General features: G+C 39.1%; 1 protein-coding gene across 2 annotated transcripts in view; it reads right to left on the bottom strand.

Moving 5' to 3' along the window:
* Positions 1–265: 265 nt before the first annotated feature.
* The window catches only part of LOC111579060 (paired box protein Pax-6-like), a 67341-nt gene continuing 53415 nt past the window's right edge, over positions 266–14191 (bottom strand). For both annotated transcript variants that reach the window (XM_055007373.1, XM_035955542.2), the window contains 7 exons: positions 13571–13733; positions 7364–7516; positions 6308–6390; positions 5356–5506; positions 3304–3413; positions 1418–1559; positions 266–1300 (listed from right to left, as the gene is read on the bottom strand). In XM_055007373.1, coding sequence (XP_054863348.1) covers positions 1215–1300; positions 1418–1559; positions 3304–3413; positions 5356–5506; positions 6308–6390; positions 7364–7516; positions 13571–13733 — 888 coding nt within the window. In that variant the 3' untranslated portion in view covers positions 266–1214. The remainder of the gene's footprint in view (positions 1301–1417; positions 1560–3303; positions 3414–5355; positions 5507–6307; positions 6391–7363; positions 7517–13570; positions 13734–14191) is intronic.

Genomic DNA, 14191 nt, shown 5'->3' with positions numbered 1-14191 from the left:
GTTTTTTCCAGGTTTCCTACCACAGTCCAAGACATGTACTTTGGTCACTTGGTGACATAAAATTGGTAGTAGGTGTCATGCTGAGCAGTCATGATGGTCTGTCTCTTTGTGTTAGCCATATAATGGACTGGTGGTCCTGTCCAGGGTGTGCATGGCCTTTCTCAGTTTCAGGTGGGAAAGATGCCAGCCACATCAGCAAGGGCTTTCTCAATTGTCAGACCAAAAACATGTCCTGATACACTTTCTAGTAATATGTTAAACAAAGCACATTTGAAATAACTTTATTGTGGAAACCCTCCCAAATCACTTAAGACAAATGCTTTACACTTTGAAATTAGAAACAGATTTACATCCCAGACACAATCTTATGTTCACTTTTTAAGACCTCACAAAGTGTTTGTTGTGCTTACAGACTTCCAGTCATTGGTTTACTGATGAATTTTGCGACAATGGAGCAAACAGACACGCCAATTAAGAGATCACATTCATGTCAGGGTTTTTACAATACCAAACACAAATCACCAGACTCCATGTTCTGAAATTCTATACACATTCGAGGCAAGGTCTTTTGGAAACTGCTGATGCAAGAACATCATAGCACACAGTTCATTTCAAGTTTCATTGAGTTCTTCCCTTTACATTTAAGTCAACATCACAGCAGCTTTATTAAATTTACCAACTGAAAATGAAAGTAATATGCCTCCCCACAGAATGGCTAAATGGACGCTGAGCAGTTTAATTCTGTCTGGAGCTTATTTGTTACCAATAGATGGTCCACCTTTCTGTGCTCCCTGAGTAAAGCTCAAGCTAGAGCTTTTCATTCTGTACTAGTGCCAAACTGTCCAACGCCACCAGATTTTGAATGGCAGCTGATGGATATGATCTGTTGAGAGAACTCTCCAAGACCTTTGATCCACTTAGAGCTGAACTTGTACCTGTTTACAGTATTATTAAAATCCTTCCAGTTATCAAGACAATCCCAATTGTTTGTGTCCTATTTATTTTTAATATTTGGTTGTACATTTCCTCACAAGCAATAATGAGAATATTTTCTTTATATTTACTTGCTGTGGTACAGCCTATTTCAACCAATAAGAGGTTCTTTTTGACATTCAAGCTGTAAAGATAGGATAGGTCATACTTTGACCTATAAAGTCCTGTTGCTGCAGTCCCTACTGATCATGACTGCCAGCATTACCAACTGCAGTGAGACATCACTGCAGACGTGGCCAGTATTGTGACATGTCTCCTTCACTTCCTGGAACTTGGACTGGAACTGAGACACCAGGGGAAATCAGACCTGGTGAAAGAAGGACATGCAGGTCATTGTTAGAGTGTATTAATTTGCATCTCATCGGTGCGGGCAGAAGTGAAGGTATGTAGAGCATCTACCAGAAGGCACTTTGTAACGTCCTACCGGTTGATGACGTTGCAGAGGTTGTCATTGACTGGCTGCCGATGTGTGGCTGCATATGGGGAGGAGTATATGTCTCATAACTTCTTCCATTTACAGTGGGGCTGGTGGGCAACATGCAGGAATAAGAGGTCTGGTTGGATGCCTGGAAAAATACATTCATATTACTGATCAAAACAGCAGAGAGCCTCCAGAGGGCAATTTGGCATCAATATTGTTACATCATTTTAATAAGGATTAAAGAAGGTAACTTTCTTAAAATTCACTTTGAAAATCACTAAATCAATTGGGATTTTTGTACATCTAGTCTTATGAGTACCCAGACTGAAAAATAATCCTGCATTAAAACATGTAAGGGGTGACTGATATGGATCAGTAGCCAAAAATGCAGTGGAAAAGATGAAATATGGTTCACCAAGTTCAGTTTGAAATGTATATTACAGATCAGCAAATTTCAGAGTTTATCAGACAAAAAAAAAAAAAAAAGCTTGGTTGGGGGTTTACATTGAGCCATGTTCATCCATAAAAAACATTCCCAAATAGATTTTTAAGCACCTGCAATCAAAACATGACTACAGCTCCAGCCAAAGTCAAATACTGCCATACATTAAGATGTCATTTCTACCCCTATTTACAAGTGTGTTGGTTAAAGGTGAGGGAGCACAACAGCGCATTCCATTATATATTACCATTATATATTATATATTACCATATCAAGACTGATTTTTGTGCTGCCCGTTGATTCCCTGTGTTCTGAGCTGGTCTCAGCAGATCTGTACACACCCTCCCTAACAATACACAAACCCTTTATTTGATGTTTCCTCACTTTTCCACTTCTATTATATGATTGCAAGAAGCTGTTGTGAAATAACCGATGAAGCCTTTTTGGTTATGTTCACAACTAACATGTCAATTTGATAAATTATTATACTGCAAATGGTTGTTGGGATGATAAATCCTGTACTGTTACACACATAAATCATGTTGAGTGTAGGATCTTCAATATATCTTAAAAATTGAATTCAACTTATATAAAGCCATTGTATACTTTTCGCATTATATTGGACCTGTAAATATGTTATGACAAGAAGGAGTTCTGTGTCTGAATGGAATGAAAGTTGTGAGCGTGACTGGCCATAACTGTCCAAACATAGTATAACAATCTACTCTGCATTGCACTTACTATACATGATATGTTAATCTATGTACTGTTTGTATCTTACTACTGGCTATATATGTAGTATATTTAATGCCAGAGCCTTACATCATAACAGTAAACTTATGAATCAGTTTCAGTTTTGGCTTGTTCTGTATACCCCCAGTCACTCTGTATTCATTATGCATCATTTTGAATATATCATCTATGTTTCTCATACCATGCATGTATGCCAATGTGTGTCATGTGTTTCCTTGTCCCCCACCCCCTCTTCCTCTTCTGTCCCTCTCAACCCGGCTGGCCAGCGGCAGTTGGGTCCCCCCATATGAGGTTCTGATCAAGGTTCCTTCCTGTTAAAAAGTTTTTCTTGCCACTGTTGCCTTAGGGCTTGCTCTGGGGGTTCAGGCATATGGGTTCTGTGAATCATCTTGAGACAATCTGAATTGTAATTGGCGCTATATGACTAAAATTCAATTGAACAATCCATAGCAATTTGTAATGTGTGAAATGTATTGTCTCAGGTCTACTAGGTATCAAAGTGCAACCAAGTTGCAGCAGGTGAGCCTGCCAATGACAATGAGCTTGGCAGTATTGGTGTGGTGGGCTGGGTGCACTTTATTAAGATCTGTGCTGTGCCATTGGGTTCACAAAAACAGAGCCCTAGGTGTTGCAGTGCTTTTTTACAGACTAGAGAGTAGTTGTGTACTGTGCTCTTGTGTAAAATAAAGCTTACTTGCATAGGCAGGCTGGCAGCCATACTGAAGCTGGGCATTGCTGGTAGGCTATAGCTATTGGACCCGACTGGATCTGACCTTCCCAACATGGATCCTGATGAAAAGGACACTGAAGAGACAGGGATAGCCAAAGGGAGAGAACGACAACACAACAATTGTGTACAGTATTACTGACAGAAATATGTAGTGGTTTGCATGTTAAGTTATACTATCTCAATCTGATGCCTGAGCTTCAGTACAACATTTTTTTGTTTTTATGAAGCATAACAAATCAAAGTTTATCTGTATATCCATAACAAAAAGGATTTGTCGAAATAAAATACACTGTAAAGCTACCAAAATCACATCTTAAGTCAGGAACCATCTGATCAGAGAACGTCAAAAAATACGCATATGTCAAAATTTTTGATGAGGGACTGTAGCCACTTAAAACATTTTTTCTCTTAGAAGAACCCATGTTGATAAACGGTCGCAGGTCTGCTGTATGTGTGTCTTCCTCCCCTGTGTTTCATTTGAGATGCTAAAAGCTGTGCTCATCATCTGTGTGATCCAAGGGAGCACCACACTGGATACTACTGACTTGAACCAGTCTATCATTCAGGGCCCACAGCAGAGGTTCACGCTGTTCTCCTCAGCTTCTCCCTTACATGTACTGTTTCCCTGAGCTGTTTTGTATGGAAAATGTATGTGGTGGGAGTTTCGTTGATTTATGTAAGCTAGGAGGAACCCTTTACACTTTGTACACACGTAGCTGGTTTCTTCTGTTTAGATACACTAGGTTATTTGTTGGTGCCTCCCTTTGTGTTATTCTGTAAAACCTTTTTTTTCCACATTAGGTGATTAGGTGTTTTGTTTGAGCTTTTGTTTTAGTCATAGAAGTGAGCCAGGCCCACATTTTGTGACATTTTACTCTCTCTCTCTCTCTCTCTCTCTAAATATATATATATATATATATATATGTATGAATGATTTAAACGTGTCTGGTTATTTAATAAACCTATGGAAATGGGAAATGAAAATAAAATATACATCAGCAACTTCAATTATCTCATCTCCATGGTCTGAGAGGCTGCAATGCAACAAAGAAGCCCTTCCTCTATAACTGGCACCTTAAGACATGATGTAGGTTTGCTGTTGATCACATGGGCAAAGATAATATCTTCTGGAGAAAAATTTTTTGGTCAAATCGAAAAAAAAATGAGCTATTTGGCCACACTGACCATAAATATGTTTGGAAGAAAGAAGGTGAGGTCTTTAACCCCAAGAACACCAAACCTACTGTCAAGCATGGTGGTGGCAGTATTATGCTCTGGGACTGTTCTGGTGCTAGTGGAACTGGTGCTTTACACAAGTAAATGGAATAATGAAGAAGGAGGATTACCTCCACATTGTTCAGGAAAACCTAAAATCATCAGCCAGAAGGTTGGGTCTTGGATGCAGTTGGACAATGACCCCAAACACACATCAAACGTGGTAAAGAAAAGACTAAATCAGTCTAGAATTTAGGTTTTAGACTGTGTTCCCCTTTCCTGACTTAAACCCCTGTGCTGAAAATGCAAACCAGTGTCAGAAAGCTAACAGGATTGGTCAAAGATACAACCAGAAGCTTGAAGACAGCTACCAAAAGCACTTAGTTGAGGTAAAAATGGACAATGGACATTTAATAAAATATTAGAAGTGCTCTCTCTATATTTTTGACCCAGCAGATTTTGTCATATTTCCGAAAGATCTATAATAAATTTATTTAAGAACCAAAAACCATAATTGCTTTTTTTGGTGACAGAGACAAGTGTTTTAATGATTACATAGAAAATTAAGACTTTTTTAGTCCTTGAAAATTCTAGACTACCATGATATACATGGTCTTTAAAAATGTATAGAAACTTTTGGTTACAACTGTATCTTATTGACTTCAAAGGGTTGGTTTGCTGTCCCACTGTCATTTTACTGGGTTTAATAGAACAATAGAGCAGAGCTTATCACATTCATGCTATTAGTAACACCAGTGCTTGTTTCTGTTGCTGTTTTATAGTGTGTGGCCCCATCAGTACCTGGTGTGGTAGGTTGTGGTAGAGGCTGGTAAACACTAGAGTTGAAGCTGCTGCTGATGGGAATATGGTTGGAGGAGTTGGTCACCTGACGACGTTGATTTCTCAGCTTCTCCTCTCTTCTCCACTTTGCTCGTCTGTTGGAAAACCATACCTGCATATTCCACAGTAGAAAGAAAAAAATACATTGGCACTTACAATAATAAAAGATGTGAAAAAAAAAACACTGCTTGTGAAAAATAAGAATGTCCCAAGAGAAAAAAAAAGACTTCTTTGACAATCTTGGACGAGCAAGCATTTGATCCTCTTTGGTTCGGTTTCCTGTTAAAGAAGATTTTTTTGTACTCACTGTCACCAAGCAAATGTCATTTGTAGGCCCTCTTTCCCTATTTCACACACTCATGAATACATACCAAATCTGCAGCATCTTAAAAATATGCATAAAAGATACAAAATGCTACTTTTAAATTTTAAAATTTTCAATTTGGGGAACTTAGTTGCATTCTTAACAGACAAATCTAAAAAATAAAAACAAAACTCCTGTACACTATAAAATATGAATGTATATAATGGCATAACTGGAACACAAGCATAAGTGGTGTAAATGAAACCAATGCCCTCCCTCTACTAAGCCCTGTCTAATCAAGGGCAGTAACATCCTTGAACATGACAATTTACCTGAAAGTGCTCTCTTTGATGTTGAAGAGACATGGTATAGGATAAGCATTGGTACAAACAGAATAGACTTATGTTTGGAGAGCCAAAACTACCTAAAATGTCACAGTGATGGTCACAGGGCGTTGCATACTTGTGTAGTTTAATGTGACTGATAAAGTTATTTGTATTTAATGATGTAAATTATAAAAATGAAAGCACAGTGCATTTTTTAACACACATTTTCAGTGAAAATCAAGTATTTGCATTACAGACCTAAATCAAATGATCTTGCTGCTACCTGTATTCTTGCCTCTGGAAGGTCTATTTTGTTAGCGAGGCGTTCCCGGGCAAACACATCTGGATAGTGAGTCCTTTCAAATTCTAGAACAAAAGAATTTGGAGAGTTGTCATGTAAAGATATGGCATCAATACATGATAATAGCGGCTTTGCTGTTATACATGAGGATGGTACATGTGCCATGAAGGACAGAGTCATCTGTTGCCACAGACTGAGGAAACAATACATACATATTATACCGCTTCACATATGTTTCACTGTAAAACCTCCTAGAAGGAGTCACTTCTAGTCCTTAAAAAGCTTTAGTTCTTATAGTTTGTTAACCTTTCCCTTTTTAACTGTAAGGCGATATTCTACCATGTTTCGACACTTAAGTGTGTGTACTGTGCTCCTACAGTGCACTGAGTTAATGCTTTTAAGCCTAAAATAAACTTTTACTTTGAAATAATTCTGTTCCATAAATCACTATTAAGCAATGCATGATTTACCACATTTATCCAAAACTGCTTTTTTTCTTCTGAAGACAGCAGTTTCCCTTCCCCTGAAATTGAGGGGGAAGCTCCTTCCTTCTGAAAATGAAGGTGCATGATGTCCAGCATGTCACATTAAAGTATAGCTGGGTGTAACTGTTGATAGCAGCCTAAGCATCAAAAACGTGGAGTCAAAAAAACCCAAGCATATCCTTGTTGTACCATTTAGAAAACAAATGAGTACAGATGCAGCAAAACTGTATATGCAATTAATGATAGTGTCACAATTTTTATACTGTATTACAAGATAAATAGTCCATCATTGCAATCACTTCATAGTCTGTTTAACTAACACTGAAAAAAAATGAAAAAACTAACTCTCCTGGTCATTGCAATATAGTTTTAAAAACACAGTCTACAGTAAACCAACAGCACACATGACAAATAGCTTCAATTTTTCAACACTGTTCATGGGGAATAGAGAATTATTTTGATAAAGTGTAAAACAATGGTCCACACCTGTATGTTAGTGTATGATGCTGCAGTGTGTACCTAGCTGTACAATCTTCTGATGCCTGTCGGTTACCTTTCTCCAGTGCTTCTATTTGATCTTGTGTGAAAGATGTTCTGTTTCTCTGCAGTTTCCTCTTCAGCTGAAGCCTCATCTGAGTCTCTTCCGAGTCCTCACCATTGGAACTAACTGATATAGTGTTCTCCCCTCCATCCGCCTGCGGACATTCTACACCGAGGAAGGGAGAAAGAAGGAAAGGAAATATTAAAAAGGAAGGAACACCAGTTATAGTTATGCAGTCAACATAGATCAGAGAATGTTATAAGGATGAAGAAAACAATGTAAATCAAACATGATAATTTGTGAAATCATTTCCTAATTACAGAAAACCTTGAATCCATCTATATATGTAATGGATTAAAAAATGCTGAGTGAACTTGGATAAAAATAAAATAAAAACATGGAAATGGTCAGAAAAACACCAGTGTCTCAAAACTTTGCTCAAGTAGTTATATAAGCAGTTTCAATAACGGTCACATATACACATATTATTGTTATTTACATCTTCTATACACTACAAATCAAAAGTGTGGACATACTTTCTCATTCAAATGAATGTAAATCTATTGTATTTTTATCTAATACACTATTGTTAGTGTAGCTAATTTAATGCCTTTGCTCGTTATTATTCTGGTATTTTCTTCAGTATGTTTTTGGAGCTGCGATAGTAAGTCCAGTATGCTTGCAGTTGAAACATGATTCCACTGGTTAAAATTGTGGTTGTAAAAGTATATCACCTCTATCCGTAAACACTACATTAACAAGGCTTAAATATGCATGCAAATATGTCAAAAATACTTGCAATTTCTATGGAATGTATTTTCCTTTTCACATCACTAAGCTGCATTCTAACAGGTGTATTATTAGTCAGTATAATAGGCAATTTAATATCTAATGCTCAAATCCATGAATTATTTTATGCATGATTAAAAAGCACTTCTACATGTGGTCTCTGAGCAGACACGGACTTGACTCCGGCTCCCTGTGGAACTCGTGTTATTTGTGGTGCTAGCCTAATTATTCATTATCCCCAACAGACGTAGACTGCAAAACAGAATGAAGCCATTGCTCAGTGTCATAGTCAGTCAGGCAGAAAGAGACACAAATTAGAGCAGGCGCCCACTCTCCCTCCCTAAGACACACACACACAAACAGGAACAACCGTGCTGTTGACTGGAGAGGCAGCAGCAGTTGTAGTATAGTATGACTTTGTTTCACTGTTGTATTCCCAGAGGGCTGGAGGAGGAGGAGCAGCACATGAGCCTACTCTACATAGCAAATGGGGCCCTCAGCCACACACACTCACACATATAATATAATAGAAGGAAGAGGAAAGCCACAATAATGTACATTTTGCAAGGAGGCAATTTACTACAGCTGCTACATTTAACATGCGTTGTCTGTCATATATATAGATGGATAGATGCAAGTCTTTGGCCTGTGAGAGGAAGTCGGAGCACTGAGATGATACCCTTGTATGCACAGGGAGAACATGCAAACGAACCAAACAGTACTAACCCCTGCACCATCATACTAATGTAATCAAATATTAGCGAAGCTATTACTTCAATTTGTAGAATGTGATTTGGTACATGGGCTGCACAGTGGCTTGGTGGTTAGCATTTTCACCTTGCAGCTAGAAGATCCCAGATTCATGTCCCGGCCTTCCCAGGATTTTTCTGAATGTAGTTTGCATGTTCTCTATGTGCATGTTAATTAGTAACTCTAAATTGTCTGTAGGTGGGAATGTAAGTGTAACTGTTTGTCTCTCTGTGTAGCATTGTGATAGATTGGTCCCCTGCCTTCACCCTAAGTCAGCTGAGATAGACTCTAGCCTCCCCATGACCCTAATGAGGATGCAATGGATAGATAATGGATGGATGGATGGATGGATGGATGGATGGATGGATGGATGGATGGATGGATGGATGGATGGATGGATGGATGGATTTGGTAAACAAAAGTGGTAAACAGCATTTGCTCCATATGATTTGGTGGACACATAGGTGAAAGCTTAAAATTATGCCATCATAGGAGTGTCATTGGCCCTTAGACATTTGCATCACCCATGTTAATTCCAGTCATACTTCACCTCTCTGCTTATTATTGGATTAGCTGGGAGTTAGGAGGAGTCAGGAACTGCCAAAATGGCAATAGACAGAAGCAGGCTACTGAGTTTCAGAAGTGCTCTGTAGGAAACCTATGGGTGATGTTATGGAGAATTTGTCCATATTAACATAGTCACATGCCTCAGGCCTAAGATGCTGAGCTGCTATGAGCTGAATGACTGATGCAAATGGATGTTGTAAATGATCTTTTAAAATCTATTTCAACATTATAGTCTGGAAAATAATAAAACAACAAAAGCATTCACAAACATTACGTCCACTGTAAGTCCAATTACTTTTAAGAGTTTTCAGCTTCAACAGTTAAAGGAGTTGGCTTAGTTGTCATTTTATGGTAAAGTGTCAAACTTCAAGTTGTGTTAGTAGAATGATATATGACGATTTGGCAAATGAGCTTACATCTGACTCCCAACTCCATTTGCTTACAAAGACTTACAGAGAGTTGCAGCTGAAAGCTCCAGGATAAAGCCCCTACTTACCATTGGTTAAGATTTTTGTCCAATCAAAATATAATATTCCAGAAAGAAGAAAAATAACAGCCAATTAAAACTTATACTGCTCCGAGGACAGATAAGAGGACATGTGCTTGGTTGTTATTCTGTCTGATTCCATCTTCTGACTATGTCTCTCTCTTCCTACAAATATTATAGTCACCCTCACCCTGGTCTATACCAGTTTTCTAAATTCAGCCAGTTACAGTGGGTACGGAAAGTATTCAGACCCCTTTAAATTTTTCACTCTTTGTTTCATTGCAGCCATTTGCTAAAATCAAAAAAGTTCATTTTATTTCTCATTAATGTACACTCAGCACCCTATCTTGACAGAAAAAAACTGAAATGTAGAAATTTTTGCAAATTTATTAAAAAAGAAAAACTGAAATATCACACGGTCATAAGTATTCAGACCCTTTGCTCAGTATTGAGTAGAAGCACCCTTTTGAGCTAGTACAGCCATGAGTCTTCTTGGGAATGATGCAACAAGTTTTTCACACCTGGATTTGGGGATCCTCTGCCATTCTTCCTTGCAGATCCTCTCCAGTTCTGTCAGGTTGGATGGTGAATGTTGGTGGACAGCCATTTTCAGATCTCTCCAGAGATGCTCAATTGGGTTTAGGTCAGGGCTCTGGCTGGGCCAGTCAAGAATGGTCACAGAGTTGTTCCGAAGCCACTCCTTTGTTATTTTAGCTGTGTGCTTAGGGTCATTGTCTTGTTGGAAGGTGAACCTTCGGCCCAGTCTGAGGTCCAGAGCACTCTGGAAGAGGTTTTCTTCCAGGATATCTCTGTACTTGACCGCATTCATCTTTCCTTCAATTGCAACCAGTCGTCCTGTCCCTGCAGCTGAAAAACACCCCCATAGCATGATGCTGCCACCACCATGTTTCACTGTTGGGATGGTATTGGGCAGGTGATGAGCAGTGCCTGGTTTTCTCCACACATACCGCTTAGAATTAACGCCAAAAAGTTCAATCTTGGTCTCATCAGACCAGAGAATCTTATTTCTCATAGTCTGGGAGTCCTTCATGTGTTTTTTGGCAAACTCTATGTGGGCTTTCATATGTCTTGCAGTGAGGAGAGGCTTCCGTCGGGCCACTCTGCCATAAAGGCCCGGCTGGTGGAGGGCTGCAGTGATAGTTGACTTTGTGGAACTTTCTCCCATCTCCCTGCTGCATCTCTGGAGCTCAGCCACGGTGATCTTTGGGTTCTTCTTTACCTCTCTCACCAAGGCTCTTCTCCCACGATTGCTCAGTTTGGCTGGACGGCCAGGTCTAGGAAGAGTTCTGGTTGTCCCAAACTTCTTCCATTTAAGGATTATGGAGGCCACTGTGCTCTTAGGAACCTTGAGTGCTGCAGAAATTATTTTGTAACCTTGGCCAGATCTGTGCCTTGCCACAATTCTGTCTCTGAGCTCCTTGGGCAGTTCCTTCGACCTCATGATTCTCATTTGCTCTGACATGCACTGTGAGCTGTAAGGTCTTACATAGACAGGTGTGTGCCTTTCCTAATCAAGTCCAATCAGTTTAATTAAACACAGCTGGACTCCAATGAAGAAGTAGAACCATCTCAAGGAGGATCAGAAGAAATGGACTGCAGGTGAGTTAAATATGAGTGTCACAGTAAAGGGTCTGAATACTTATGACCGTGTGATATTTCAGTTTTTCTTTTTTAATAAATTTGTAAAAATTTCTACATTTCTGTTTCTTTCTGTCAAGATAGGGTGCTGAGTGTACATTAATGAGAAATAAAATGAACTTTTTTGATTTTAGCAAATGGCTGCAATGAAACAAAGAGTGAAAAATTTAAAGGGGTCTGAATACTTTCCGTACCCACTGTATATGCATATGTGCATAGCTTGGAGACTGTGCTAGCATTTATATTTGGTTTCAGAAAAATACAAATTGGCTTATCAGTGGCAATGAGTATTATTGCAGTATTTCAGTAGAATTAGTAGAAGAGTGGAAATACAGTGCTGTGAAAAAGTATTTGCCCCCTTCTCAATTTCTTATTTTGTTGCATGTTTTCCCCACTTTAATGTGTAAGATCGTCAAACAAATGTAAATTTCAGACAAAGATAACCGAGGTAAACACAAAATGCAGTTATTAAATGATGACTTTATTTATTAAGGAAAAAAACTATTCAAAGCTACCTGGCCCTGTGTGAAAAAGTAATTGCCCCCTAAACCTAATAACTGGTCGGGCCACCCTCAGCAGCAACAGCTGAAATCAAGTGTTTTTCCACAACTGGCAATGAATCTTTCACGTCTCTGTGGAGATATTTTGGCCCACTCTTCTTTGCAGAATTGTTTTAATTCAGCAAAATTAGAGGGTTTTTGAGCATGAATGACCTTTTTAAGGTCATGCCAATCGTGAAAGTCTGAACTTTGACTAGGCCACTCTAAAACCTTCATTTTGTTTTTTAAGCCATTCAGAAGTTGACTTGCTGGTGTGTTCTGGATCACTGTCCTGCTGCAGAACCCAAGGGCACTTCAGCTTGAGGTCACAAACTGATGGCCAAACATTCTCCATCAGGACAGGATTTTCTGGTAGAGAGCAGAATTCATAGTTCCATCAATCACAGCAAGTCGACCAGGTCCTGAAGCAGCAGAGCAGCCCCAGACCATCACACTACCACCACCATGTTTAACTGTTGATATAATGTTCTTAATCTGAAATGCTGTGCTACTTTTACGCCAGATGTAATGACAACGACACGTACCTTCCAAAAAGTTCAACTTTCGTCTCGTCAGTCAATAGCATATTTTCCCAGAAGTCTTGGGGATCATTCAAATGTTTGTTTGCAAAAATAAGACGAGCCTTTATGTTCTTATTGGTCAGCAGTGGTTTTCGCTTTGGAACTCTGCCATGGAGGTCATTTTTGCTCAGTCTCTTCCTTGTTGTTGAATCATGAACACTGACCTTAATTGAAGCAAGGAAGGCCTGCAGTACTTTAGATGTTGTCCTGGGTTACTTTGTGATCTCCTGGATGAGTCATCGCTGTGCTCGTGGGGTAATTTTGGTAAGCCAGCCACCACTGTTCCATGTTTTCTCCATTTTTGGATAATGGTTCTCACCGTGGTCCGCTGGAGTCCTAAAGCTTTAGACATGGTTTTGTAACCCTTTCCAGACTGATAGATGTCAATGATTTTATTTCTCATCTGTTGTTGAAATTCTTTGAATCGCAGCATTTTGTTGCAGCTTTTTGAGATCTTTTGGCCGACTTCATTTTGCCAGACAGGTTCTATAGAAGTGATTTCTTGATTGAACAGGTCTGGAGATAATCAGACTTGGGTGTGGTTAGTGAAATTGAACTTGCTTTCCAAAAAATGTGATTAGTCACAGTTAATTCATGATTTCACAAGGGGGGCAATTACTTTTTCACATAGGGCAGGAAGGTTTGGACAGCTTTTTTCCCTTAAAACATTAAATCGTCAATTCAACACTGTTTTACTTTGATTTTCTTTGTCTAATATTTAAATTTGTTTGATGGTCTTAAACATTTAAGTAGGGGAAATATTTAAAAAATAAGAAATCGAGAAGGGGATAAATACTTTTTCAAGGCACTGTAGTAGAGAGATGAATAGCATAACGTAACTCCTTACCAGTAGTAGAGAGTGTAGTCCCAGCATACCACCCTGAGCGTCCTCCCCAGGTAGTTTGTACATTGAGCATCTTGAGTTTGTCAAACATCCCTTCAGCTCCCACTGTGCCCATTTGCTGCTTGTCACTAGCCAAATTCCTGAGTACTCGATTTATTGATGAAACCTGGTGATAAATACCACAAAAATGATGTCACAATCCTGGCGTGCCTCTCCCTCAATGTCTATGTTGTTGTCCTTTTGCCTTGTGTGTTCTGTTGGTTTCTGACTGAGTGTCATGTTCCATTTTTCTTACTATGCCAACTTACCTGGTCACCTGGCATTCATTCACCAATCAAGCTCTTGTAGTTCTACACTCCACTTTTTGTCAGGTCCTTCAATCTGCCAATACTGAACACATGCTACAGTCAAATCTGATTTCTGTTTTTTTTTCCTTGTTATTTTGAAGCTTTGTTAACACTGTGTCTCTCTGTTCCTTGTTCCTTTCATGCTAGCTCCATTTCTTTTCTCGCTCAGCTTCTCCAACTTACTGCCAGTCATTCTCTAGTCAGTATCCCCATGACCAGCTGCTAGCCAGCCAGTCAGCCAATCTCCAGCCACATCAGTGAAAAGACTGACCATCTC

This window comes from Amphiprion ocellaris, chromosome 3 (genome assembly GCF_022539595.1).
Source record: "Amphiprion ocellaris isolate individual 3 ecotype Okinawa chromosome 3, ASM2253959v1, whole genome shotgun sequence".
Taxonomy (NCBI): domain Eukaryota; kingdom Metazoa; phylum Chordata; class Actinopteri; family Pomacentridae; genus Amphiprion; species Amphiprion ocellaris.
The sequence above is the reverse complement of the archived record's forward strand: the minus strand, read 5'-3'. Positions and strand labels throughout refer to the sequence as shown.